Source organism: Sparus aurata, chromosome 16, assembly GCF_900880675.1.
Source record: "Sparus aurata chromosome 16, fSpaAur1.1, whole genome shotgun sequence".
Taxonomy (NCBI): Eukaryota; Metazoa; Chordata; class Actinopteri; order Spariformes; family Sparidae; genus Sparus; species Sparus aurata.
The window spans coordinates 18,339,509-18,361,986 of record NC_044202.1 but is presented as its reverse complement, the minus strand read 5'-3'; the positions used below and the strand labels follow the sequence as shown (position 1 = coordinate 18,361,986).

The 22,478-nt window shown below is 42.6% G+C and overlaps 1 protein-coding gene across 4 annotated transcripts in view; it reads left to right on the top strand.

Moving 5' to 3' along the window:
* col12a1a (collagen, type XII, alpha 1a) overlaps positions 1–22,478 on the top strand; it is a 56,653-nt gene that overhangs the window by 25,969 nt on the left and 8,206 nt on the right. For 3 of the 4 annotated variants that reach the window (XM_030443997.1, XM_030443995.1, XM_030443998.1), the window contains 29 exons: positions 109–245; positions 1,368–1,497; positions 1,934–2,073; positions 2,338–2,470; positions 2,656–2,679; positions 3,503–3,642; positions 5,926–6,055; positions 6,409–6,548; positions 6,660–6,789; positions 8,476–8,618; positions 10,216–10,345; positions 10,488–10,630; positions 10,799–10,928; positions 11,495–11,614; positions 11,697–11,843; positions 11,982–12,098; positions 12,210–12,362; positions 12,500–12,574; positions 12,655–12,794; positions 12,893–13,016; positions 13,120–13,263; positions 13,508–13,672; positions 13,904–13,942; positions 14,085–14,223; positions 14,861–15,003; positions 15,437–15,546; positions 20,563–20,721; positions 20,997–21,074; positions 21,966–22,052. In XM_030443997.1, coding sequence (XP_030299857.1) covers positions 109–245; positions 1,368–1,497; positions 1,934–2,073; positions 2,338–2,470; positions 2,656–2,679; positions 3,503–3,642; positions 5,926–6,055; positions 6,409–6,548; positions 6,660–6,789; positions 8,476–8,618; positions 10,216–10,345; positions 10,488–10,630; positions 10,799–10,928; positions 11,495–11,614; positions 11,697–11,843; positions 11,982–12,098; positions 12,210–12,362; positions 12,500–12,574; positions 12,655–12,794; positions 12,893–13,016; positions 13,120–13,263; positions 13,508–13,672; positions 13,904–13,942; positions 14,085–14,223; positions 14,861–15,003; positions 15,437–15,546; positions 20,563–20,721; positions 20,997–21,074; positions 21,966–22,052 — 3,590 coding nt within the window. The remainder of the gene's footprint in view (positions 1–108; positions 246–1,367; positions 1,498–1,933; positions 2,074–2,337; positions 2,471–2,655; positions 2,680–3,502; positions 3,643–5,925; positions 6,056–6,408; positions 6,549–6,659; positions 6,790–8,475; positions 8,619–10,215; positions 10,346–10,487; positions 10,631–10,798; positions 10,929–11,494; positions 11,615–11,696; positions 11,844–11,981; positions 12,099–12,209; positions 12,363–12,499; positions 12,575–12,654; positions 12,795–12,892; positions 13,017–13,119; positions 13,264–13,507; positions 13,673–13,903; positions 13,943–14,084; positions 14,224–14,860; positions 15,004–15,436; positions 15,547–20,562; positions 20,722–20,996; positions 21,075–21,965; positions 22,053–22,478) is intronic. The other variant, XM_030443996.1, reaches the window with a different exon arrangement.

The following is a 22,478-nucleotide window of genomic DNA, read 5'->3' as shown; positions in this document are numbered from 1 at the left end:
GTAGTCAATTAATCACCAGTTGGTTTCCTGAAGCCGGTATAGGTTATTGATATCTGGAGGTAGCTCTATGCTCCTGAAGCTAACTCTAATCTTCTGCCCCTTGCTCAGAGCCCATGCCACCTGCCGGCGAACTGAGGGTTCGTGATGTCACCCACAGCACCATGAGGCTTATCTGGGATGCTGCTCCTGGTCTTGTTCGCAAGTACCTCATCACCTACAAGCCTGAGGAGGGAGAAGCTAAAGAAGTGAGTTTGATTCCAGCTCTTCTTTCCCATTACTGATATACTGTACATGCAGTACATGTTAGCTGCCTTAGTTTTTACCATTCCTGCACTCCCATGTTTTTCTTCCAAACTTTCATTGCCTGTTGTCTGTTTGAGCCATTAGGTTTGATGGTGATGAATTTATATAGATATTTTTGACTGATCCCTAAATATATTGGCCAGGACAACATGATGGAGAGTGCAGCTGGTTGGGTGGACATTGGGGAATGTTTTGGAGTCCAAAGAAAAGATTATGAACCTATCAGAACATGGTTTTGCGGGGGTTAAAGGGCGGTTCTAGGGCTGGGGGTTGGAAGGATACTTTATGGTCACATTTCCCCTTTTGGGAGTTCTTGGGCTAGAACACAGAACTCTGTGGTCTGCCTTTTGCTACTTCCTTAGCTATAAATCAGGTGGAGGTGATCTTCAAAGCTCAGCTAATGGAAACACACATGGGAAAGTGAATGTAGTGCATGGGGAGGAAGAGCTTCCTGCCCAGAAAGTAGCAAATTGTCATGTTTGACCTTATTGATTATGTGATAAAACTCAATAAGTGTCAGCCTGTCACTCACAATGCGGATGTGAAGCTTTTTGCGTGATTACATGGTCCAGAGAGACAAAAGAAAGTCTTTAGACTTTAAAGTCAAATTTAAATACAAAAGATCAGACAAACATCCAGCAGCTGTTCAGTCTAATTAGATCCAAATTAATCCCTTAAGTTCAATTTCTTGAGATTGAGCTAATAAAACTTAATGGAATCAAGAGCAGTTAAACCAGTGTGGTGTTTCTTGTGAGTATTCCAGGTGGTCAAATTTAGATGCTTTTGTTGTTTGTTGTGCATCTTGTTTGTTCCCATTTTCCCCTGGAAACAAGCACTGTTTTTGTACCCTCAAGTCAAGTTTCCTACTGGTCTTAGGTGTGCATTCCTCCTGTCGCCAGTGTTCCTGGAAACTCACACTGGGAACAGAATTAAAGTTTCACAAGACTTGGCTGAAGAGAAAAACATCTGAAGTTCTTTTTGCATTTGCAACATAAAGCTCATTGTATTTGCATTATTTATTTTTGTGCAATGATGTTTAACGAGTGTGTTTGATTGTTCTACAGTTGGAAGTTGGAGGAAGTGTGACCACCAGAGAACTGGACAACCTGATCTCACAGACTGAGTATGGCCTGGCTGTCACTCCGATCTACGATGAGGGACCTGGTCAGCCAATGTTGGGAGAAGCAATCACTGGTGAGAATGGAAACTATCATGGATAATTTCCCTAGCTCTGGTTTGCCTGCTTCTCACTTACTCCTTTTTGACCACAAAATATCTGGTTCTTAAACCGGTTATGTTCAATTTTACTGGAACCTTGGTCCTATCTAGTGAACCAGCCTGCATTTCAACAATTTAGCTTAACCACTGAAACCAGTGATGCCTTATTACTGGAGAACACTGCAAAATGCACCTTGTAGAATATGACATTCCCACTTTAGTTCACACTTCCGGTCAAGAAAAAACAGCTATTTTTGGTTTCGGGAACCAACTCTTCATGTCCCAAACCAATTTGATCTCAGTCAAAACGTTCAATACGGTTCAACATTTGGTATAAGAACATGAATAGACCCAGTTCCATGTTGGAGGAAAAGGTCCTACGGTGATTAACTTCCATTCCTCTCCTCTGTAGATGTGGTTCCTGCCCCAAAGAACCTGCGATTCTCAGAAGTTACCCAGACCAGCTTCAGAGCCACCTGGGAGCATGGAGCACCTGACGTTGCTCTGTACCGCATTGGCTGGACAAAGAAGGGAGAGAACAACTTCCAATACGTAAGAGAAAACCAGCTGTCTATGACATTTACATTTCTAGTAATTCATGAAGGTATTTCTTGATGAGTCTCGCAGAGAGCACTTTGGCGCTGCTCTGATAAAGAGCTCCAGTTGAGGCAATGAGAACATGGAGAAAACAGATTTTTGCACCAATTCAATCATAACTGCTCTAATATGAATCTTGTGATGCTTGTTGGTATCAAAATGAGCTAAATTTAATGTCAAGTTCCTTCCAACATGCTGTGTTTGTGCTTTCCTCATCAGTCCATTCTGAACAATGATGAGACAACCCACGTTCTGGAGAACTTGGAAGTTGACACGCCCTACGATGTGTCTGTGACCGCAATCTATCCCGACGAATCAGAGAGCGAGGATCTGCTGGGCACTGAGAGGACATGTAAGATTCTTACCCCAGTTGCTCTGTGGCGATGTCTTTAGTTAACACTGTTTTGCTCAACAGAATCTCTGTTGGATCATGACCAAAGGAATAATGATGAACCTTTTGATTTTACCTCCTGGAAATATGTTGAGTTAAATGTTAAAAGGTATGCCCATTATACCTTTCTATTTTTGCCTCTATAGTGTCCAGGAATCCTCCTCCGAGAAGTAAGTATATTTGCGGTAAAGCAAGAGGATGCTTTTTCCTTTCGAGTGATGAAAGCATGTTTTATGACTTCAACCAGTCATCAGCACTTTTGTTTCATTGGACAACCATCATTTCATCATCAAGCAAGGCCCTTAACCCATCCACCGCTCCAGTGGCGCTGTGCTGCAGCTGACACAGCCGGTTTTATCATGTGTTTGTCTGTCCCTGTCTGTGTTTGTCCCATTGTCCTTTCCATCCATCCATCCATGGCTTTTCCTGAATATCATCTTATTCAGTCAAATGTCAAATGAAATGGCTGACGATGGATCTCGACTGTGCATGCCCTGCAAAACAGGGATTTGAAAATCCCTGTTTTTGATGCCCATTCCATCATCCATCATGTATTCATCCACTCATCCCTCTATTCATCGCATTCATTCATGCATTTATCAGTCCATCCATGATCATCTTTCCATCAATCCATTGCTGCCGAAGAGTATCCATCCCTGCTTCCGAAAAGACTGAATCCCAGAAGAGGATTTATCTTTTCTTTTTTTAAAGCCACAATCCTTGATGCAATCAGTGGTAGACCTGCTTTATTTGACCAAAATTTAAAGAAAGAACATTTTCTGATTGTAAATGAACTGGTATTTAGATGACAAATGCATCATTCAAGGCTAGAGTACACATCTTAACACAAGTTGGCCAAGATATCAAGGACTGTGCCTTTAAAAGATGTTTAAAGGATCTCCATGGAAGAAGTGCACTCACTACTTATAACAAATATACATATTGCCATGGTTATAATTGTGATGTGTGTGTGTGTGTGCGCACAATTTCTAGCACCCAATGCACCTCCCACGGACTTGGTTGTGTTCAACGAAACCATCACCAGCATGAACGCCAGGTGGAATCCAGCTCCGGGACGCGTCCAGAACTACAGGATCACTTATGTCCCCACAGCCGGAGGCAGGAGCCAGACTGTAAGTCTCATATCAGACGAACATGGAATACCGACAACACATACAGTTTTTATTTACAAAGCACTTTCATATCTCAAGCAAGTAATCTCTGAACACCAAAATGCAGATTGCATTGCATTCCGATAAAAGTTGACTTCAGTCCATATGGCAAATACAGCAGAGAGGGAACATAAAAACTCATATGGCCAGTAAAGAATAAATAATTCTAAATTGCATCTTTTATATACTCATGGGGTACGAAAGAGTTAATGATTTTTATGGAATAGAGACTGTAAACTGGGTTGAAGCAGCAGCAGTACTAGACATTGAAATATTATCTACTTACTCCTCACTATTCTTCTCCTTGTCTTCTTTAATGGACTTCAGTCCTGCACCAGAATAAACTGTCAATCACAGCTCCTTAAACTGTGAGTCACTGGATTAGTTACTTCCTCCAGTTAAGTAAAACTCAAGCTAAACCTCTGCCACTGGTGATTTAGTACTGTAGTTTATTGTAATTCAAATCCCTTAATCTGTTGTTTGGATGTAACAGCATTAAGACAATTATTTATCAATATTTCCTGACACTTCGGTCTCCCACTGGTCATTTTTGGTATTGCTGGCTGCCTTACTGAATGTGCAAAAACTCTTGGATGACATTTGAATGTTTGGTTTAAATCTGTCAGACATTTCTCAGCACCTTTCAGAAGCAACACTTACAAGCGAGACTGGAGTATGCTAAATGGTGCACGCTCCTACACAGGGCCGCAGACTGATGGTCACACTGATAAGCTGCGAAACAAACCCTTAAATCAGTTGAATGTTGCATCCAACTTTGGTGAAAATATTTCTCTCACTGCTCGCCGCTTATTGGAAGTGAGGAGTTGCTTAAGAGAGATAAACTTTAAATGTCGTAAAAATCTCACATGACACATTGTCAGCGCTGATAATTTAACAGCTCTAAGGGGAGACAGTGAACAGATCCCTCAGAGATGAAACATTTATCTGCAGTATGTTTTGAGGCTTCACATGCAGTGTGAACTATTTAGCCAGCTGCAATTCATGGCTGTGTACAAATTGAATGAACTTGCCCTATCTGGTCAGTGTACGTATGTAATGAAAAGGGACTGGCCATGGATGTCATATATGTTACAGTCAATTTTGTTTAAAGTGCTGCAAAAAGCATCTCAGTTCACTGTTTTTCACCTATTTTAATAAGACCCAGATTGCTTCCAACATTTGTCATACTTGAGAGGGCAGCTAAAGTTTTAAGCTAATTTTCTCTTCCTATAATTCACCCTGTCAGACGTTTTGTACCAAATTCAACTTCAGCTCAGCTGCTGTTATGTAGGTCACTGGTTGACCACTGCGTTCCCTTTTAACACAAGACGGAATGTTTTCCTCTTTAGTACTTGATGAAATTTCGTTGTGCTGATTGCCTCGGTCATATCACACTGAAAGGTCGATGGAAAACTGGAAGCTAACAAGCCTAGCATCAGCCAAGTCGTCTTGGTTCACTTTCAGGTTTTCAACAAGGATAGCCAGCCCTGGGAGTTTTGCATTATTTCGTCTTGGACAGAAAGTCTGTTTTCGGAAATGTCTGACATATATTTTGCACGTGTGTACAAGAAAACTTTTGCAGCGCCAAATGATAAAATGGTGCTGTGGAGACAGATCTGTGCGGTAATTAAAGAAAACCACAGTGGCCCTAAAGCAGACCTAAAAGCACATGTGCGTGTATTATCATACACACGCAAACACACTGTCCCAGCACACTCAGAATTGGTGTGTTCCCATTCCTTACAGCCTCAGCCAAAAGTAATGAAGTAAATTTATTGCCAGTCATGACCGATATGACAAGACATCCGACTGTTTCGGCCATCAGCGTAGAGATTTACCTTGGCCGGTGTGCTGTGTATTAACCATGTCCAAAAACACTCAAAACATTCCTCCTCTGAAATGTTGACAGTCTAGTATTTTTCACAGAGAATTCCTTCCATTGGGTTATCAATTTAAGGCACCCCCGGAGAGTTGTAAACTCTTTATGCCTTCATAGAATCAGATCAAATATCTGTTCCCGCAGTTTATATTATTGTTGCTAAAGGTTTTTAAGAGCTTAAGCAAGCTTTCCAAGAGAATGAGTGGCCGAGCTAACTTTAAACTACTAAACTAATGTTTGAAAATTCCTCTCTTCTGCATTCGATATGATCGCACAGGGTTTACATATATCATGGTAATATTTATTTTTTGAGCAACTTATTAGCTAACTAGCTAACATGCCAACATTTACTCTCTCCAAACTAGACCCAGGTTGGAGGGAAGAAAACTACTGTCCTTCTTCCCAAGCTGACGCCTGACACTGAATATTCCATCAGCGTGGTGGCAGTCTATGCCAGAGGAGTCAGCCAGGATCTGAACGGCGTCGGAAAGACCAGTAAGTTGTCCTTCACCATCGGTGCTCCTGATAGATGAGTGACAGTGATTGATTGTGATGTGAGTGATGACAAATGTATTCATTTGTTATGGGTTTTTACGTCTACAAGTAATAAATTACCAAAATTGTTACGTTAAGAAGTTAAGAATGGGAAGTTTGAAATCATTCTTATAATATGGACAATATTTTTGCAGACCATGTTTAACCTTACAGATTAAATTGTAAATATTAATTGTTTTCTGAATGTTTTCTTAAACTTCTGTTTAAATGTCAAGGAAATGACATATATGGATTGTCCTACTGTTATGGTATATGTGCAGTATTAACTGTATTGTACTTTCATCTTACCTCAGAGCCTTTGGGTGGTGTTAGGAACCTGCAGGTCACTGACCCCACTACCAGCACCCTGAATGTCCAGTGGGAGCCTGCTGAGGGCAATGTGCGTCAGTACAGGATCTTCTATGTCCCAGCAGCTGGAGGAGAGGAAGAGATGGTATGTTGGAAAATGGTTGGAAAATGGCATTAGAGCACAGAGTTCCTTCCTTTATAATCACAACTAGGCCAGAGCACAACCTGATGTATGCCTTGTTACACTTCTTTCCAGGTGCAGGTATCAGGCAGCACCTTCAACACAGTTCTGAAGAACCTGCAGTCTGATACCGTCTACACTGTAACTGTGATGCCCGTCTACTCCGTCGGAGAGGGGCAACGCATGTCTGAGAACGGCAAAACATGTAAGCACTGCATGCAAGTCATCACTGGTGTAGACGATTCATGCAGGGATTTTTAGAAGCAGTGGTTACATCTTCGGAAAACAGCTTTCAGCGTTTAGCATTGCCCATACAGACTGAGGAGAGGACCTCTGAGAATGACATGGCTGTGGGATTTTTTTTCCGCGGTCAGGAATCCATTCATGTCCGTCCAGAATGAACTTACTGGCCTCAGTTGCTGGCTTGCTGTAACTGCGTGTCAGGAACCTTCAATAAGGCAGCCACTGATAATTCATGTGTTTCATCATCCAAAATCTTTTCAAAATCCTGTGAGCCGAGCCAAACCGATCACATGCTGTTTGGTCCTTGAGAGGCGAGTTAATGCACCCGTAATTCACACCTCACATGTAAAAATGCAACATGAAACATGACAGTATTAAGCTAAGTCAGCGCAGTTTCAAAACTCCGTCAAAGAACAGAGACTTTCCAGTTTCTCCCACAACTTTTAAACCACCAATCTCTGCTCGGAATGAGTCAGCATTTTGTGGGGTGATTGCGTAGGAAGGAATTCCTCAGGGCTGGCAACATTATAATGGTGTCTCCTCTCTCTTTACCGTAATATTGTCCATTTATAGGTTGGAATGAAGGATAGTGGTCAGGATAATGGTGGGGCTGGGGAGTGGGGGAGGGTCTGTATTGAGTAATTGGCTCTCCTTTGGGGAAAAAGAAACAGAAGTGGGGCTGGAAATGAATAGAGAGCATTATATGTTTTATGGCTCTCAACTCATTTGGCTAAGGTCGTGCTCCATGCCTGCTACTGTTACCCCCATTTTCCCTTTCTGTAGCCTTGTCCCTCCATGTTCTGTGGCTTTTTCCTAGACATGTTAACCAAACTCTAATACAGTATGTACAGTATATCAGTACCTCAAAGAATTACCCCCCTTCTTAGCTTCTGCTCCCACTAGTACGCTCAGCACCGACTGTTAATTGTGCCTTAAAATTCAAAGCAGCTTTTCTAGGCAACAGGCTTTGGTCTGTGAGACTTTTAAAGTACGGAAGCTCACTCACTGTGCTTTGCCCACATGTGTCTTTTCCCTTGCATTTATGGGGTTTTAATGGTGAGCGGCACAAAGCCTCTAAACATCTGCTTTGGGTTTTTAGAAGGCAAGCTCCACACAGGGCTGCTCATACACCTTGTATATCCTTTTCATTAACCTTTAGGGCGCTGACAGGAAGTGTCCTGTTGACAGCACAATTGTTAAGTAATGTCTTTAAACTGGTCTATGTTGGTTGCCTGGCAGCATTGTTTCCATTTATTTAAAACATTCTCATCAGTCTTTGGACTGGTCTGGCTGTCAACAAAACTAGACTGCACTGTTTTATTTTAAATGAGATGGGGGAGAATGACATTACCACCAATTATTTGGTTATTGTTCATCTGTAATGAATGGTTTTATCCTCATTTACTGACCTCTATATGATAACCTGACCTAAACAATCAATTCTTTTGTGTCATCTGCCTTACCTTTCCATCCATCCTCCCTATCTGTACAAACCACTTGACTTCTTGGCCTCTCTCCTCATCCTGTCATCACTTTTTCCCTTTGTCAAACCTTCCTCTCATCACTCTTTGTTCTCTTTTTTTGTCTAACCTTTCACTTCCTTATCTCTGTTCCTTCCTCCTGCCATCCGACTTTCCTGGCTTGGCAGTGGAGCGTAGCCCTGTCAGGAACATCCAGGTCTTCAACCCAACCACCAACACTCTGAACGTTCGCTGGGAGGCTGCCACAGGCGAAGTCCAACAATACCGGGTGGTCTACTCTCCTGTGACTGGCGCCAGGCCCTCTGAGTCGGTGAGTTTCCATCCACTGTGTGGGACGAAGGGTGGTATAGCATACGTATATACTGTATATTGAACAAAAAAAATTATATAGGTGCAGAAAGGTACCAAAAAACTACAAATACTTGTTTTATTGTTATATCTCAGTAACCATCTCATTGGTAATGCCTTTAAAATCACACTGTACACACAAAAATACTGAGAAGAAATCCAGCATGGGTGGAGGTGTGCACACATGCGCCCAAGCAACCACCAATTAAAACCTTTTGAGCAGCATTTACAGTACACCATATGTCATCAGGATTTAACAGGCTCATCCTTAACTTTTAAAAGAAAACATCAGTCGGTTCACCAAATGGTCCATGTGAGTGTGTTTGTATGGAGGCATGTGTTCAGTTTTTTTCCAGCTGAATTCTCTTCTATTACTTGGACTTTATATCTATAGTAGATTTCAACCACAACTGTGCTCATTAAAGCAGAAATTCTTAAACTGTAACTCCTGTTCTCTACACGATATGTTGCATGTGGCACCAGCGTGCCCACATCTTCACGTGTAAAGGATTACTGGGTTGCTTAAAGAATCCACAAGCACCTTTTTGAAGTGTGAGTTGACATCGTTGTGCCATTAGCTGTCTCCGGCATCTGCCAGAAAGATTGCACCATTAAAAGAAGTTCCTTCAGTGGGACTCCAATAACATGGCCTTTGAAGAGCGAGGCATATTCCAGTTAATTGATAGAGAGGTGCACTCTGGCTCCATCCCAGTCTGTTAGCACAATCGTGGCAGGCTCAGGCCTTTTCCGTGGCCAGGTCCAATGATGTGCGTCAGCGGCAATGTGGTCTTTTTCAGCCAGCACCATCAAATTTAACACCAGCTGGAGATTTGTTAGCACGAATTACCAGCTTTAGCAACGTCGCCTATGATATTATTTTTATTCTGAGACTCTCAAGCACCCCAGTAAATCTTCCAGCGGGAGACATGGGGGTATACAGCTAGTGACGCAATCAAAATAGAACAAAAGTGGACAATGGGACATTGTTGTTGCGTTTAACAAATGCCACAAGAGATCATAAGCAGTTTTTTAACCCCTTTTGCTGTCTAGCAGTCACATAGGGTTCTGTCTTACATACAACCCCCCACCGTTATACCGCTCCCATCTTCACACAGAGGTCATCACCTAGTCCAACAAACTAACCCAAAGACAGAAAGACAGTTAGGGGGGGTAGCCCCTATGTAATCAGATGTCGCCACTGTCGGACTGGGTTAAACAGTGGTGCTGGCTGTCAAACATCAAAGTGTTACTTGGCTCTTCTCTTCCTTTCACTTAGTGCTGACAGCAAGGGGCGGTTGAGTGAAAGGAGGTGTTAGAGGGAGTGTACAAACAAGCAGCTGTCAGAGCAGAGGAAAGGTTTTTGTCCGTGTACGCATTAGGCAAGGGAATCTTTATCACGACTGTGCATAACTACACTGGTTTTTCTTTCTTCAGAAAATAAACACATTCAATATAATCTTTGACTGATCAGTTTAGGACCTACTTCTTTTGCTGTTGTAACACATGGCTCTGAATCTCCTCTGTTGACATCTGATATATTTCCGTGTGTCTCTGTGCAGGTTCTGGTACCTGGAACCACCACCACGGCCTTGCTGCAGCAGCTGGTCCCAAATACTGATTACAATGTGGGAGTGGTTGCCCTGTATAGTGACGGCGAAGGACCAGCCATCAGTGACGCCGGAAAAACATGTAAGAACGTGGGCGGGAGTGTTAAAAGAATCCCCTTTTCAGTAATTAACAAGTAGCAAAAAAGGTTAAACTGCACAGACATAGAGATATTGGGAACGTACAGCACAAACTAATACTACTTTCATCATGTTTCCTTGCTCAGTGCCCCGTAGTGGCCCAAGAAACATGCGCGTGTATGACCCCACCACGAGTACTCTCTCTGTTAGCTGGGAACACGCTGAAGGTCCCGTCATGCAGTACCGCATCACCTATGCCCAGACCACAGGAGACCCCATCGAGGAATATGTAAGCACTCAGAATTCCACTGTTGCTGTTATCAAACACTTTGTACAATTAAGAGATAATCAAACTCCTATTTATGAGTTATAAATACACATTTCCCCTGATAAATATGCTTTGATTTGTCCTTGTATTTACCCTGATTCTTCATGTGGCATGTCTCGTGTCTCATAGACTACAGTACCAGGGAACATAAACAATGTGGTCCTGCAGAACCTGGATCCAGACACTCCCTATAATATCAAAGTTACTGCCATCTATCCTGATGGACCAGGAGGAGAGCTGGAAGGAGACGGACGCACAGGTATGAACTATCTTTGTCACTTTGAAATGAGATTGTTTAAGGGTGTGAACTGAGCACATTGACAGACACGTATTAGGGCTATCATGCCGTACAGCACAAACGCACATGCTGTCTAGTGTGTGTGGAATTCACCTACGAAGATCTGAAAAGAATGATCCATTGATTAGGAACCTCAATCATAAAAGTTGAATAAGTGGAATTCTTGACTTTTTACGAGGGCCAAGAGCACCAATAGCCTTTGCCAGAGAATTATGAACTGGCTGTTCTCCAGTGAGGGAGCTCTCATGCTTGCAGGGCTGGCCCCTGTCTTGCGTAATTTTTGAACAAAAGAAACCCTATTATATATTGTAATTCTAGTCCTCTCCTTGAGGCAGCTTTTCTTTTCAAATGTCTCTGATGTGGTCGAATTAATTATCCTCTCAATGACGCATTGATGCTTTCCTCATAATTCAGAAGCCCAGTAATCTATAATACAGTAATTACCCTGCTGACAGGTCACCAGAAATAAATACACTGAAATGAGCTAAAGCCTGTGTTGACTGCTGCGCTTTCTTCTTTTCCAACAGTGGGTATGCTCGGCCCCAGGAACCTCCGTGTTTCTGATGAGTGGTACACCCGCTTCAGGGTGTCCTGGGACCCCGCCCCCTCCAGGGTTAACGGATACAAGCTTATTTACCAGCCTGAGGGTATGGATGTTGTTATGAAGAGTAAAACAATCTGGTTCAAAAATATACTTCATCTGGTAACATTTATAAAATCTCATTCCAGGCTCTGATGAGCCCACTGAGGTGCTCGTTGGAGACGTGACCTCCCACCAACTGCATAACCTGAAACCTGGAACCACCTACGACCTGCAGGTGCTGGCAATGTACAACACAGGCGTCAGTGCACCTCTTGACGGACAAGGCACCACACGTAAGTTATTGATGCAGTTATTTATTGTTTGACAGGTTTGAGTGCACATAAACATGATGAATGTGTCTAGTTTTGACTGCCAAGCCATAGTTGTGAAAGAAGAGAACTTAAACAATTGAAAATAATTCTTTCCTATAGTGTACCTGAATGTGACGGACCTGAACACTTACAATGTTGGCTACGACAAATTCTGCATCCGATGGGCCCCTCACAGAGCAGCCACCTCCTACAGACTCAAAGTCAATCCTTTTGACAGTAAGTGCTTTACTCAGCTGCACGCTATGAAGACCGAGTTGAATTAGACGTTGAATTTGTTTTGGTAACTGCAACCTGAATCTGTCTATTCTGGATTCTCTTCTCCTCCAGCCTCCAAGAGTGGTGCTCAGGAGATTACTGTCAGAGGCTCGGAGAGTAATTACTGCTTTGATGGCTTGACACCTGACACTCTCTACAACGCCACAGTGTTCGCCCAAACACCCAACCTGGAGGGACCTGGAGTCAGCGTGAAGGAGAGGACACGTACGATAACATCCTCTATGCCAGTTTAATGCTAATTTATGACAGGACAGTGTTCTCACACATCAGTTAACGCTACTAAAATCTTCCAGTTTCTCTTGTTCTTACACTCTCTCAATACTTTCTGTTGTGTCTTGCAGTGGTCAAACCAACCGAAGTGCCAACTGAACCTCCCACCCCTCCTGCTCCAGCAACAGTCCCCCCTGCATTGGATGGTGAGGAGAGCTTTGCCATTTGTGTGCTAAAAGAATGATTCTTAAATGCTTTACATTAATTTCTTGTTCCTGCACTACAGTGTGCAAAGGTGCCAAAGCAGACTTGGTCTTCCTCATCGATGGCTCCTGGAGTATTGGAGATGAGAGCTTCAACAAGGTCATCCAGTTTGTCAGAAGCATGACCGGAGCCTTCGAAGTCATCAGCCCTAAGGGCATGCAGGTCAGCATAAACCTTTCTCACCCCTAAGAAATGTTTTGAACAACTGGTTTCCTATGTCAGCATGTGTTGATTATATACTATTTGTCCTTTCTGAACAGGTTTCATTCGTGCAGTTCAGTGATGATGCCAAGACTGAGTTCAAGCTGAACACCTATCATGACAAGGGCATAGTGATTTCAGCTTTGCAGACTGTGCGCTACAGAGGAGGCAACACCAAGACAGGTACAGCACAGAAAAAGGCAAAGTGGCATCTTAGCAAACACATTGTTCTAAAGAAGATGAAGTATTCAGATTCAGTGTTCTCTGTCTTCTATCCTTTATGCAGGCGTTGCTATGAAGCACGTCTATGAGAAGGTCTTCACCTCAGACAGTGGCATGAGGAGGAACGTGCCGAAGGTGCTGGTGGTGGTCACTGATGGACGCTCCCAGGACGACGTGAAGAAGAGCGCAGAGAAACTGCAGCATTCCGGTACGTGTGGCATTATTGATCATTGCCAGGTGCGTTTCGGTGTGTATTTTACTTACAATGCATACGGTATCTCACAGATCTGTTTCGAATCATCCCAATTTGCTGATAGCTTCAATTTGCTTCATCAGAGCCAAAGTGTATGGCTGATTTACCAAATCCCTTCAGCGATGAAACTGCTTGTGGTTACTGGAAGCTTAACAATTGGTCTTTGTTATTTTTGTGTGCGTGTGTTTTGCCCCCACAGGCTACAGTGTGTTTGTCGTTGGAGTAGCTGATGTGGACATGACAGAGCTGAGACTTATCGGCAGCAAGCCCAGCGAGAGACATGTGTTTGTGGTAGACGACTATGACGCTTTCGCCAAGATCCAGGACAACCTTATCACCTTCATCTGTGAAACGGCCACTTCTAGTAAGACATTAATATATAATTAAAATGCTGTGTGAGTTTAGTTTTTGCATTCCGAAAGTAAATCTTTGTCTTTCATTGTGTAGTTACTATTGTGGTTGATTAGTGCACCTGCAGAAGTAAGCCACACATTTAACTGATCTACTGGCACAAAATCTATAAACAGACATCAATCACCTTCTTTAAACCCTAGCCTATTTTTCCAAACCTCTAAACCCTTTTGTTCTGTTTCAGCTTGCCCTCTGATCTACATCAATGGGTTCACAACGCCAGGTAAGCGTCACCATACATCATACCCATTGACTAATATCCCTAAGAGGTTGTTGGCTTTACCAAAATGCTAGTTTGCTTTGCTATAAGACGGTATTGCTGTTTCCTTGCACTCAACATTGCTCCTGTTTCCATTCCTTCCCAGGCTTCAGGATGCTGGAGGCTTTCAACATCACTGACCGGACCTTCGCCGGCATGAACGGCGTGTCCATGGAGCCAGGCTCCTTCAACAGCTACATCGCCTACAGACTGCACAAGGATTCCTTCATAAATCAGCCCACCAAGTAAGAGCTGAGTCAAATTAGTATTTGTGTGAGTTTGAGTCTCTGCATATTCCCAGCCTATTGGCCTTACCGTCTGTGCGCTATAATCCTGCCCAGCCCATAGTCATCAATCATAACGATGTTCGGTAGCCTCTGTACTCACAGGAGTTTCCCTGGTGTCCTCTGGCAACACACCTACAGCCTTGTTTGTTGTTGCAGCTTGTGGATTATGAGGTGCTAAATAGAAAACTTATTTACAAGGTTCCTGGACCCAGCCCTCCTCCCACCTGTGTTGTACTGGGAAACAGCAATCACCCCAGGGTCAACAGCTTTGTGTCTTTATTGGGCTTTTGTTGGTGGTGTTAGGCAATTGCAGAGCTGCTGGAGTATCCAAACCTCTTCAGCATGCTTTGTTAATATGTTTATAATGACGCATAGTTTGTGTGCGTGGGCGCAGCCATTGAGTTAATGTGCACAAATGGAAACACTTTGAACTTGAGCAAAAGAGAGGGGACGGAAAATACTTTCAATATGTGGGCAATTTCTGCAAGGCCAAAGGGAGAAACTGGCAATCATTAGCAGGTTCTGCAGCCTATGTTATAGTCTGACTGCTGGTGTAATGAGCACACACGTCTGACTCATCAATATCTGCTAACAGGGAGATCCATCCGGACGGTCTTCCCCCATCCTACACCATCATCCTGCTCTTCCGCCTGCTGCCTGACACGCCCTCCGAACCTTTTGATATCTGGCAGATTGCTGACAAAAACAACAACCCCGAGGTCGGGGTCACCGTCAACCGTAAGCCCCTCATCCTGTTTTAGCCCTCAGCTGGAGGGGGAAGCTGCTGTAGCCGACCCAACATATACACAGCTGTACACTCTTAATTAACAACTTAATCTGCTTTCTTACTTTCTTAGCTAAACTACAGACAGCCAGAACTAATTGATCTTTGTCAGACATGGTAGGTCATTGGAACCATGCTAAAATAACTTGCTTTTTTATTCTCTCATAGAAACAAGGCCTTCATTTTTAAATAAGTATCTTTTACAAATGTGTGCGAACACACGTGCATGCAAGTAATTACGGTCATGGACTTAATCCATCCTAGCTTTTTCTCTGTCCCTCTAGTCCCCGACAACCATGTGTTCTCTATAGTCCTGTCTGTGCTTTGCGTGCCACCGAATCGTAACACACTGTCAGGGATTCATCAGAGGCCCTTCTCTTTTTTCAGCTTCCAGCAAGACAATCACATTCTACAACAAGGACACCCGGGGAGAGATCCAGAGAGCCACGTTTAACGAGGAGCAAGTGAAGCGGGTTTTCCATGGCAGCTTCCACAAGGTAAACACAATGCATGATTCTTATACTCTGTGCACCACATAGTTATGTTATTAAGGTTTGGTCCTTTATTAGAATGGACTAAGAGTCTTTTGTGGTCACATGTGGATTGATTATCCTTTTAAGACCATTTTGTTTGCAGATTATGTTTTCATTGTCGTCACAGATTTGAAAAGTTTCTAGCAGACATTTATGCTTTACTTGAGTTGGCTGAATCGCCTAACAGCCAATGTCATATTACCTGCTATCAGTCTTAGAGTGCTGGTCTGCTGTCAAAGTGGTCATTAGGCCTATTTTATGATTTGACATTAAGTTTTGTTTTTATAGACAAATGGGCAGTTAATATGATAAATGGGTCGTGGAGGCTATAAATACGTTTAAAGAGAGGTTGGAGAGAAGCTCTGATACCTCAGTGTGGCAGTGTAATGTGCAAACTGTTACAGTTTACCATGGAGGTCTGACCACATCAAGACTGGAGACTATCCTTGTAGTTGTTAAGTGAATTCCAAGCCAGTCTGCTCCCAACTGCAGGACCAGTCAGGCGACTGGATCAATTTCTATTTGGGTTTGGCTGAGTTGGGTTCGAAAATGACTGAAGGCATGTCGAAAATAGATCATAAAGGATGCAAATCTTTGATTAAATAAGCCCTTTTTTTCCTTTTTTTTTATAAAGAAGATCTTAGGCGATTTAGTATTTCAGTTGTGAGGAACAACTGAAGCCAAGATATCAGACTTTTAGGACCTAAAATGGGTTAATCTCCAAAAGTACTGGATCCTACATTGCCCTTTTGAAACTCAGTAGCATCTTTTGTCAGACTTCATTGGCCTGGTCAAAGCCTGTGTCACACAGCAGTTTATCATAGAAACTTTAAGTTAAATTTAAAGTTTCAAGCTCATTAATGATAATCTTTGAATTGCCAAAACTGCCATTGTTGTTTTCAAATGAACAGTTGCTTCAGATTCTGATTGGTTCAATGCCTGTGGATTAAGCTTCAAGCACATGGCTTGGGCCTGGCGAGATGAATTTGTGAGATCTCATGATCAGTCCATCTTGCAAATCCAGCTGCCTCGCAACATAGTAAAATCACTGGATAGCCCCTTAAAACCTTTTGCTAAAGCTCCAACAACACAAGGTACAGTATATGGTTGTGTGACGGATTAAAGAGCATTTCCACACATCTATTAAGGCATTAAAAAACAGACCCTAATGATCACATTCAATTCAAAAAACACCTACGTCACAAAACGTGCTGGTAGGGTTGCGTCTTAGAATCAGATTTAAATCATTCACAATCATCAATCATCACATCATTCTACACAGTGAAGCTTAAACATTGAGCTGTAGGATCAAGAAGAAAAGCAAATTTTTGATCGGAGGGGGACTTTAAGGACACTCAGTAGTTGTGTAAGCAAGACTACACATTATTGGTGGGAAAATTGGAAGTTTTGCAAACAAGGCATTAAAAGTTTGAGTCCAGATGTTTCTAACTCATACATTTCGGTGACTCTGAAACTGATCCGTGCCATTATCCCCCCTGTCATTCATGCAAGAAATTAATATTGAGTTCCCTGAGGGGTGCGCTTATTGGAAGTTTCATTAACGTCAACCACTCTTCAAACAGTCTTTCAAAACCTCTCTCATTTAACTCAAAATAACCACCCACAGTGGTATCATTGTTTTGCAAAGTCTTTGTTTCACTGTGGTGGTTTCACCACCACAGTAGGCCCACATGCCAAGCTTACAGCTGTGATGAACAGCGATTGTGTCGTATGGATTCTCTGGGGGCCGCAGCAAGGGAAGTAAAAAGAGACATCAGCTGCCTTTAAGTCCAACTCAAAGCAGCAGTGCAGATAAAACATACTCTGTTATGTTCCACCACAGTAGGGTGTAGAGACTAGAACAATGAGGGACAGTATATTTTCATATTGACCTGGAATGACTCAAGATGCGAGATTCATCACAGGAGGAAAAACGACTGGTCCCAATGTACTTAAAGTCACGTCCAATTGCATTTGAGTATGAGACAGAGTGCCCCTTATTTAGAACACAGGTTTTTTCCCCCAGTTCAAAATGAATGACCCGTTTTAATGTACCAGCGTCTTATCCGACATCAAAGATCACCCACTTCCTGATATTACAGCTTTACAGTTTTCATCAGTACAGTAAGCGACTGATGAGAACGATATATTGGCTCTAAGATCAGAACATTTTGCAAATGGCTTTTTAGTTTGACCATTTAGCATCTACACAACTAATTGTAGGGTAACCGCATAAATGAATAGGACCCTGGAAAATGTTGGGTCAGGACTGGATGCGAATGACATCACTGCTGGCCTAGTTGGACAGCGGTCTGAACTGCGTGTGTGTGTTCTCTGCGTCCATGGCCGCAGTGGAGACTGTAGTCTGACTGTACATTAAGTAGTCGGTTTGTGGTCTACTAGCCGTCGTTCCATGAGCTGGTGAATCTGCAGCGGTCTACCTAGCTGCTTATTTGCTGGTCTGCTGAGTAAGTGCCACTGACGACTGCTGCCTTGGTGTGTGTTTACATGTTGTCAGTGGTTTCCCAACACTATATCTGCAGCTTTTACGGTGTGACCTCAGTGTGTGTGAGTCCGTGCTGAAAGTGACCATGAGGGTTGTTGCAAATGGCAGTCCATGTGTGAAGATAAACAAAGCGGAACCCGTTGAAATCACAGTTTTTTTCTTTACAAAACTGAAGTTCAGAGAAACATTTTCTTTAGTGATGAATCTGTAGATTATCTCCTGAAATTACTGACTAATTCTTCATATTTTGAAATCAAAAATATTCACATTTAAAAGCTTGAACAAGTGAAAAAATCACTTTTTTGCTACAATGCTACCTAAATGTGTGTATTTGTGCATTACTTTTAAGTTGTTAATTTCATTGAGAATTTCTGTCAGAAGCATCAAAGCTATGTCTACCTAACTAGTGTTTTTTGAACTGCAGTCTCGTTTAGTGAGGTTCTCGTGTGAAACGCGAGTTGTGTGCCACACTGCTGGGTCAGAGATATGGCTTTTCTCCTCAGGCTAGTTAATAAAGAGTTACCCAGGCTGGAGAGGTCGTGGTCTACCACTAGTTGAACATGTGGGAAAGTTCTCAGAGATGACTTAAGCAGATGCTAGCCACTCACTAGCCCACCAGGGAATCCCCCTCCCACACTCGAAGGGTGGTAGTCTGTGGGGGGAAGTTTCCGGCTAACTTAAGTGAAGAAGACATTTTCCATGAGTCGTTGTGACTTGAGCGTGTAAGTTGCTGCAGTCATTGAAGAGTGCACTGCGAAGACACAACGCTCATTGTTTTATGAGAAGTCTTGAATCCAGTCCTTCAAACTTTCCTTTCAGGGACTTTGTTGGGAGGGTTGTGCCAAAATATGCATGCACTAATTAAGACAGAGGGGAAGGTTTATGCCAAATTGTCCACTGACTGCACTCATTTCTGACAACTTTCTTTTAGAGATGAGGTATCATCTTTCTAGGACCTGGACAAGAGACTTGACCCCTAAAAACCACACAAGAAATACAGGAAATGATATATTAACTTCTCTTCCCAAAGAAATCACAGTGCCTCGTCTGTTCTGGGAGCTTCCCAGCAAGCCTGATACAATGATCGTGATCAGTCAGAGCACTGTTTACTCTGAATTAATTGCCAGTCCAATGGAGATCGAAACTGATTATGTATTTCCCTTTAGTCTCAATAAAAGTAAATTTGGATGCGTTTTCATGGAGAAGACTCACCTGCTTATTAGTGCTTGAGTAAGATCGATAACAGGATTATGAAAACGTAGGAACAGACAGGACATAGCCAAGAACAATACAATCTAATCTGATAGAAACCATGGAAGTTTGTCAAGTATATTGAAGCAGAGATGGTGTCACCTGGAATCGCACTATATGCACTAGTGTTGACACAGGGGAACACAGTAAAACCCTCTGTGTTAACAATTGATGAAGGAAAAGTATTCTTCTGTCAACACTTTGCTGCAGAACAACCTGATCACTTAGCAGCAAATACCATCCACTGAGGCAGCAGAAAGCCACTTCTTCTGAGGTTTAACTTTCCAGTAACAACAGTGTTTTTATTATGTTTACTTACTGGTCAGTGAGGTAATATATACATGCTCATTATTTGCTATCCCAGTATATCATCCAAGGCTGTTTTGGTAAGCCCTCAGGAGCATCACGGTGTAATATATCCATGGTGGGATCCTGGGATAAATGACACCCCTCTCTCTTTTGCGGCCCACCAGATAGTTTGTTCTGTTGCCAAGGAAGTCAACTGTAATTTTGTGATTGGTCGCCAAGAACCATGGGCCTGGTCTGTGGTTGGTACGGCTTTGTAGAGAGAAATGGTAGCTCCCTTTTCCTGACATGAAGACAGCTTGTCTGACTGCTGGGCAGGGGAAAATTTGCAACCGAGGGGGGAAAGTATGGAAAGTGTAGGACTTCTGATGGCATGCCGCAAATGATATTGTTTCAAGATGTGGAGCGGGGTTCTCTGGACAGGAGACTTCAAAATCTGGCAGTTTGTCATTCTGTGTTGTTATACAATCGCTGACTACAGCTTTAAAGCCGCATGGGAATGCCAAGCGTTGTGTATTTCCTTTTTGTATGACCCAGTCATCTATAGAGGCATTGAACAGCCAATGTCAAAATCTCAGAATATTAGAATCTATAAGTAACATCTTCAGCGAAGACTTAACAATTTCCGGAATCTAGCAATTGTGTAGAATACAGTATCAGCTCATCTATAAGCTATAAGGTTCAGTGAGGTTGTTCCCAGCTTTATGTGTACACTTCCTTAAAGAATTTCCCTTCTCATTAAAAGGGCAATCACGCCACTTCCAAACAGACACAAAGGCCAAACCCAGATTTTTATAAGCTCCACTGCTCTTAGTAGTCTCAGCCAAGTAATTGTGTTGCAACCAAGTTGGCAGCTGGGAAGTATTGAGAAGACAAGAATGTTCTGTTTAATTGTGCCCTCTGCCCATCCCCTGCAGCTCCACATCACCATCTCTCCAGAAAAAGTCAAGCTCAATGTGGACTGCCAAGAGGTTGCAGAGAAGCCCATCAAGGAGGCCAACAACATCACACTGGATGGCTATGAAGTCCTTGGCAAGATGGTCAAGTCTGGAGGCGGAAGGAGGCAGTCTGCAACAGTAAGTGAAAAAGAGAGCTTTTGCTTAAAAAAAAGAGAAGAAAATTTGGCTTAGCATCTCACCAATTTCCAATAAATCAATATCCAAAACCTCTTGTGTGTAAATGCACAATTAAGTTTTAAGTGCTCCCAGCGACTGCTGGAGGGATGAAAAGCCTTCAGCTTTGTATTTCTCTGAGGCACTCATTGTTGTCTGTTTTCAGCAGTGTTCATTTTCATCACGAATGAATTTTTTTACACCCAGCCATCTTTTTTCCCCCTTCTTCTGTTGTGTAGTTCCAGCTCCAGATGTTCGATATTATCTGCAGCTTGAGCTGGATCAGCCGAGACAGATGCTGCGACCTGCCCTCCACAGTAAGAACAAGCTTTATTTTCAGAATCATTTTATAACAAAGTCAAGATAGAAGACCTTCTATATATGCAATAGAGGGAAATTTTAGCAGTTTTATCACATTTATTTTTATGCACATGATTGAATTTGTAGTTGAATCAGATCATTAATCTTGAACTTTGTTGGTACTTCTTAAAGGAACATTGCCATGACTTATACTGTTTATACTCTAAGCATGTGTACCTTCTAATGTATGTTTGTATGTAGTTATTAAACTGATAACCAGATTGCAGTCTAAAAAGAAAGTGCCTGTGCTGAACTGTACAGAACCTTGTATCCAGTGTAATTAAGCTAATCGCACTGTTGCCAGTATGATCGTCCAATTACATGAAAACAAGTGCTCCTTCAGATCGTGGAGCAGGCAGTAAATCTCATTTATTATGATACAGTTTAACTACCGGATGCACGCACATTTATCCAATTATGAGTAATTCATCTATAATTTGCATCTCATATTAATGCATCAAGTCGATGACTGCAGTACATGTGACTCATTTTGTCTGAGATTCATTCCCAAAAATGTGGACAAAGTTTCTAACTGTTACTGAGCATCTACTCTTAAAGCTCCAAGCCAACTCTCTCTGATTTCAGTCAAAGTTCAGCATGAGCCACTGTTCCATCATGAACCTTGCAGGGTATATAAACTGTCTGTCCTGCTTAGACTCTATACATATACTCTATAACGCTTTGCCAGGATACTGTCACAAAATGACATAAAGGCTTTTCTTTTTTTACCCCTAGTATTCTTTGCCAAGACATGGTCTCAATTATCAGTGGGCTATAGGAATTCTTATATGAAGTGTATGCCTTTATTTCTCTTTTCTAATCTCTATTTCTTCTGAATTCATCTCCAGAGAGATGAGGCCAAGTGTCCGTCCCTTCCCCATTCTTGCACGTGCACACAGGACAGCATCGGCCCTCAGGGACCTCCTGGACCTTCGGTAAAGACACCATCGATCCTTCCTTTTAACGGAAAAATGTTTTTACTCAAACATGTTGTGATGATGATGACAAAGCCATGCTTTTAATGACTGTACAGCTATAATGAGCTGCTTCGCATTTGCCTGCTATACAGTTTAAACTTAAGTCAATGGAGGGTGTCCTTCGCATCAGGAGCAGTATTTTCTTTTCCTTCTGAAAGAGCAGTTGAGGATGAGACCAGTGGCACGCAATGAAATGTGGGCTTGGGGAGAAGTGTCAAAAGATAAATGCCTGTCGGAAAAACAGCAGTAAAGAGGTCTTGAGCAGAAGTCTGGAATATGTGTGTTTGGTAACCTCACTAAGCCCCGGTGAGGATTTCGTAGGGCTTGGGGTTTTAGGACTTTTGGAATCTGTTCCTGTTGTTACACTCACTCTGCGTTTCTGGC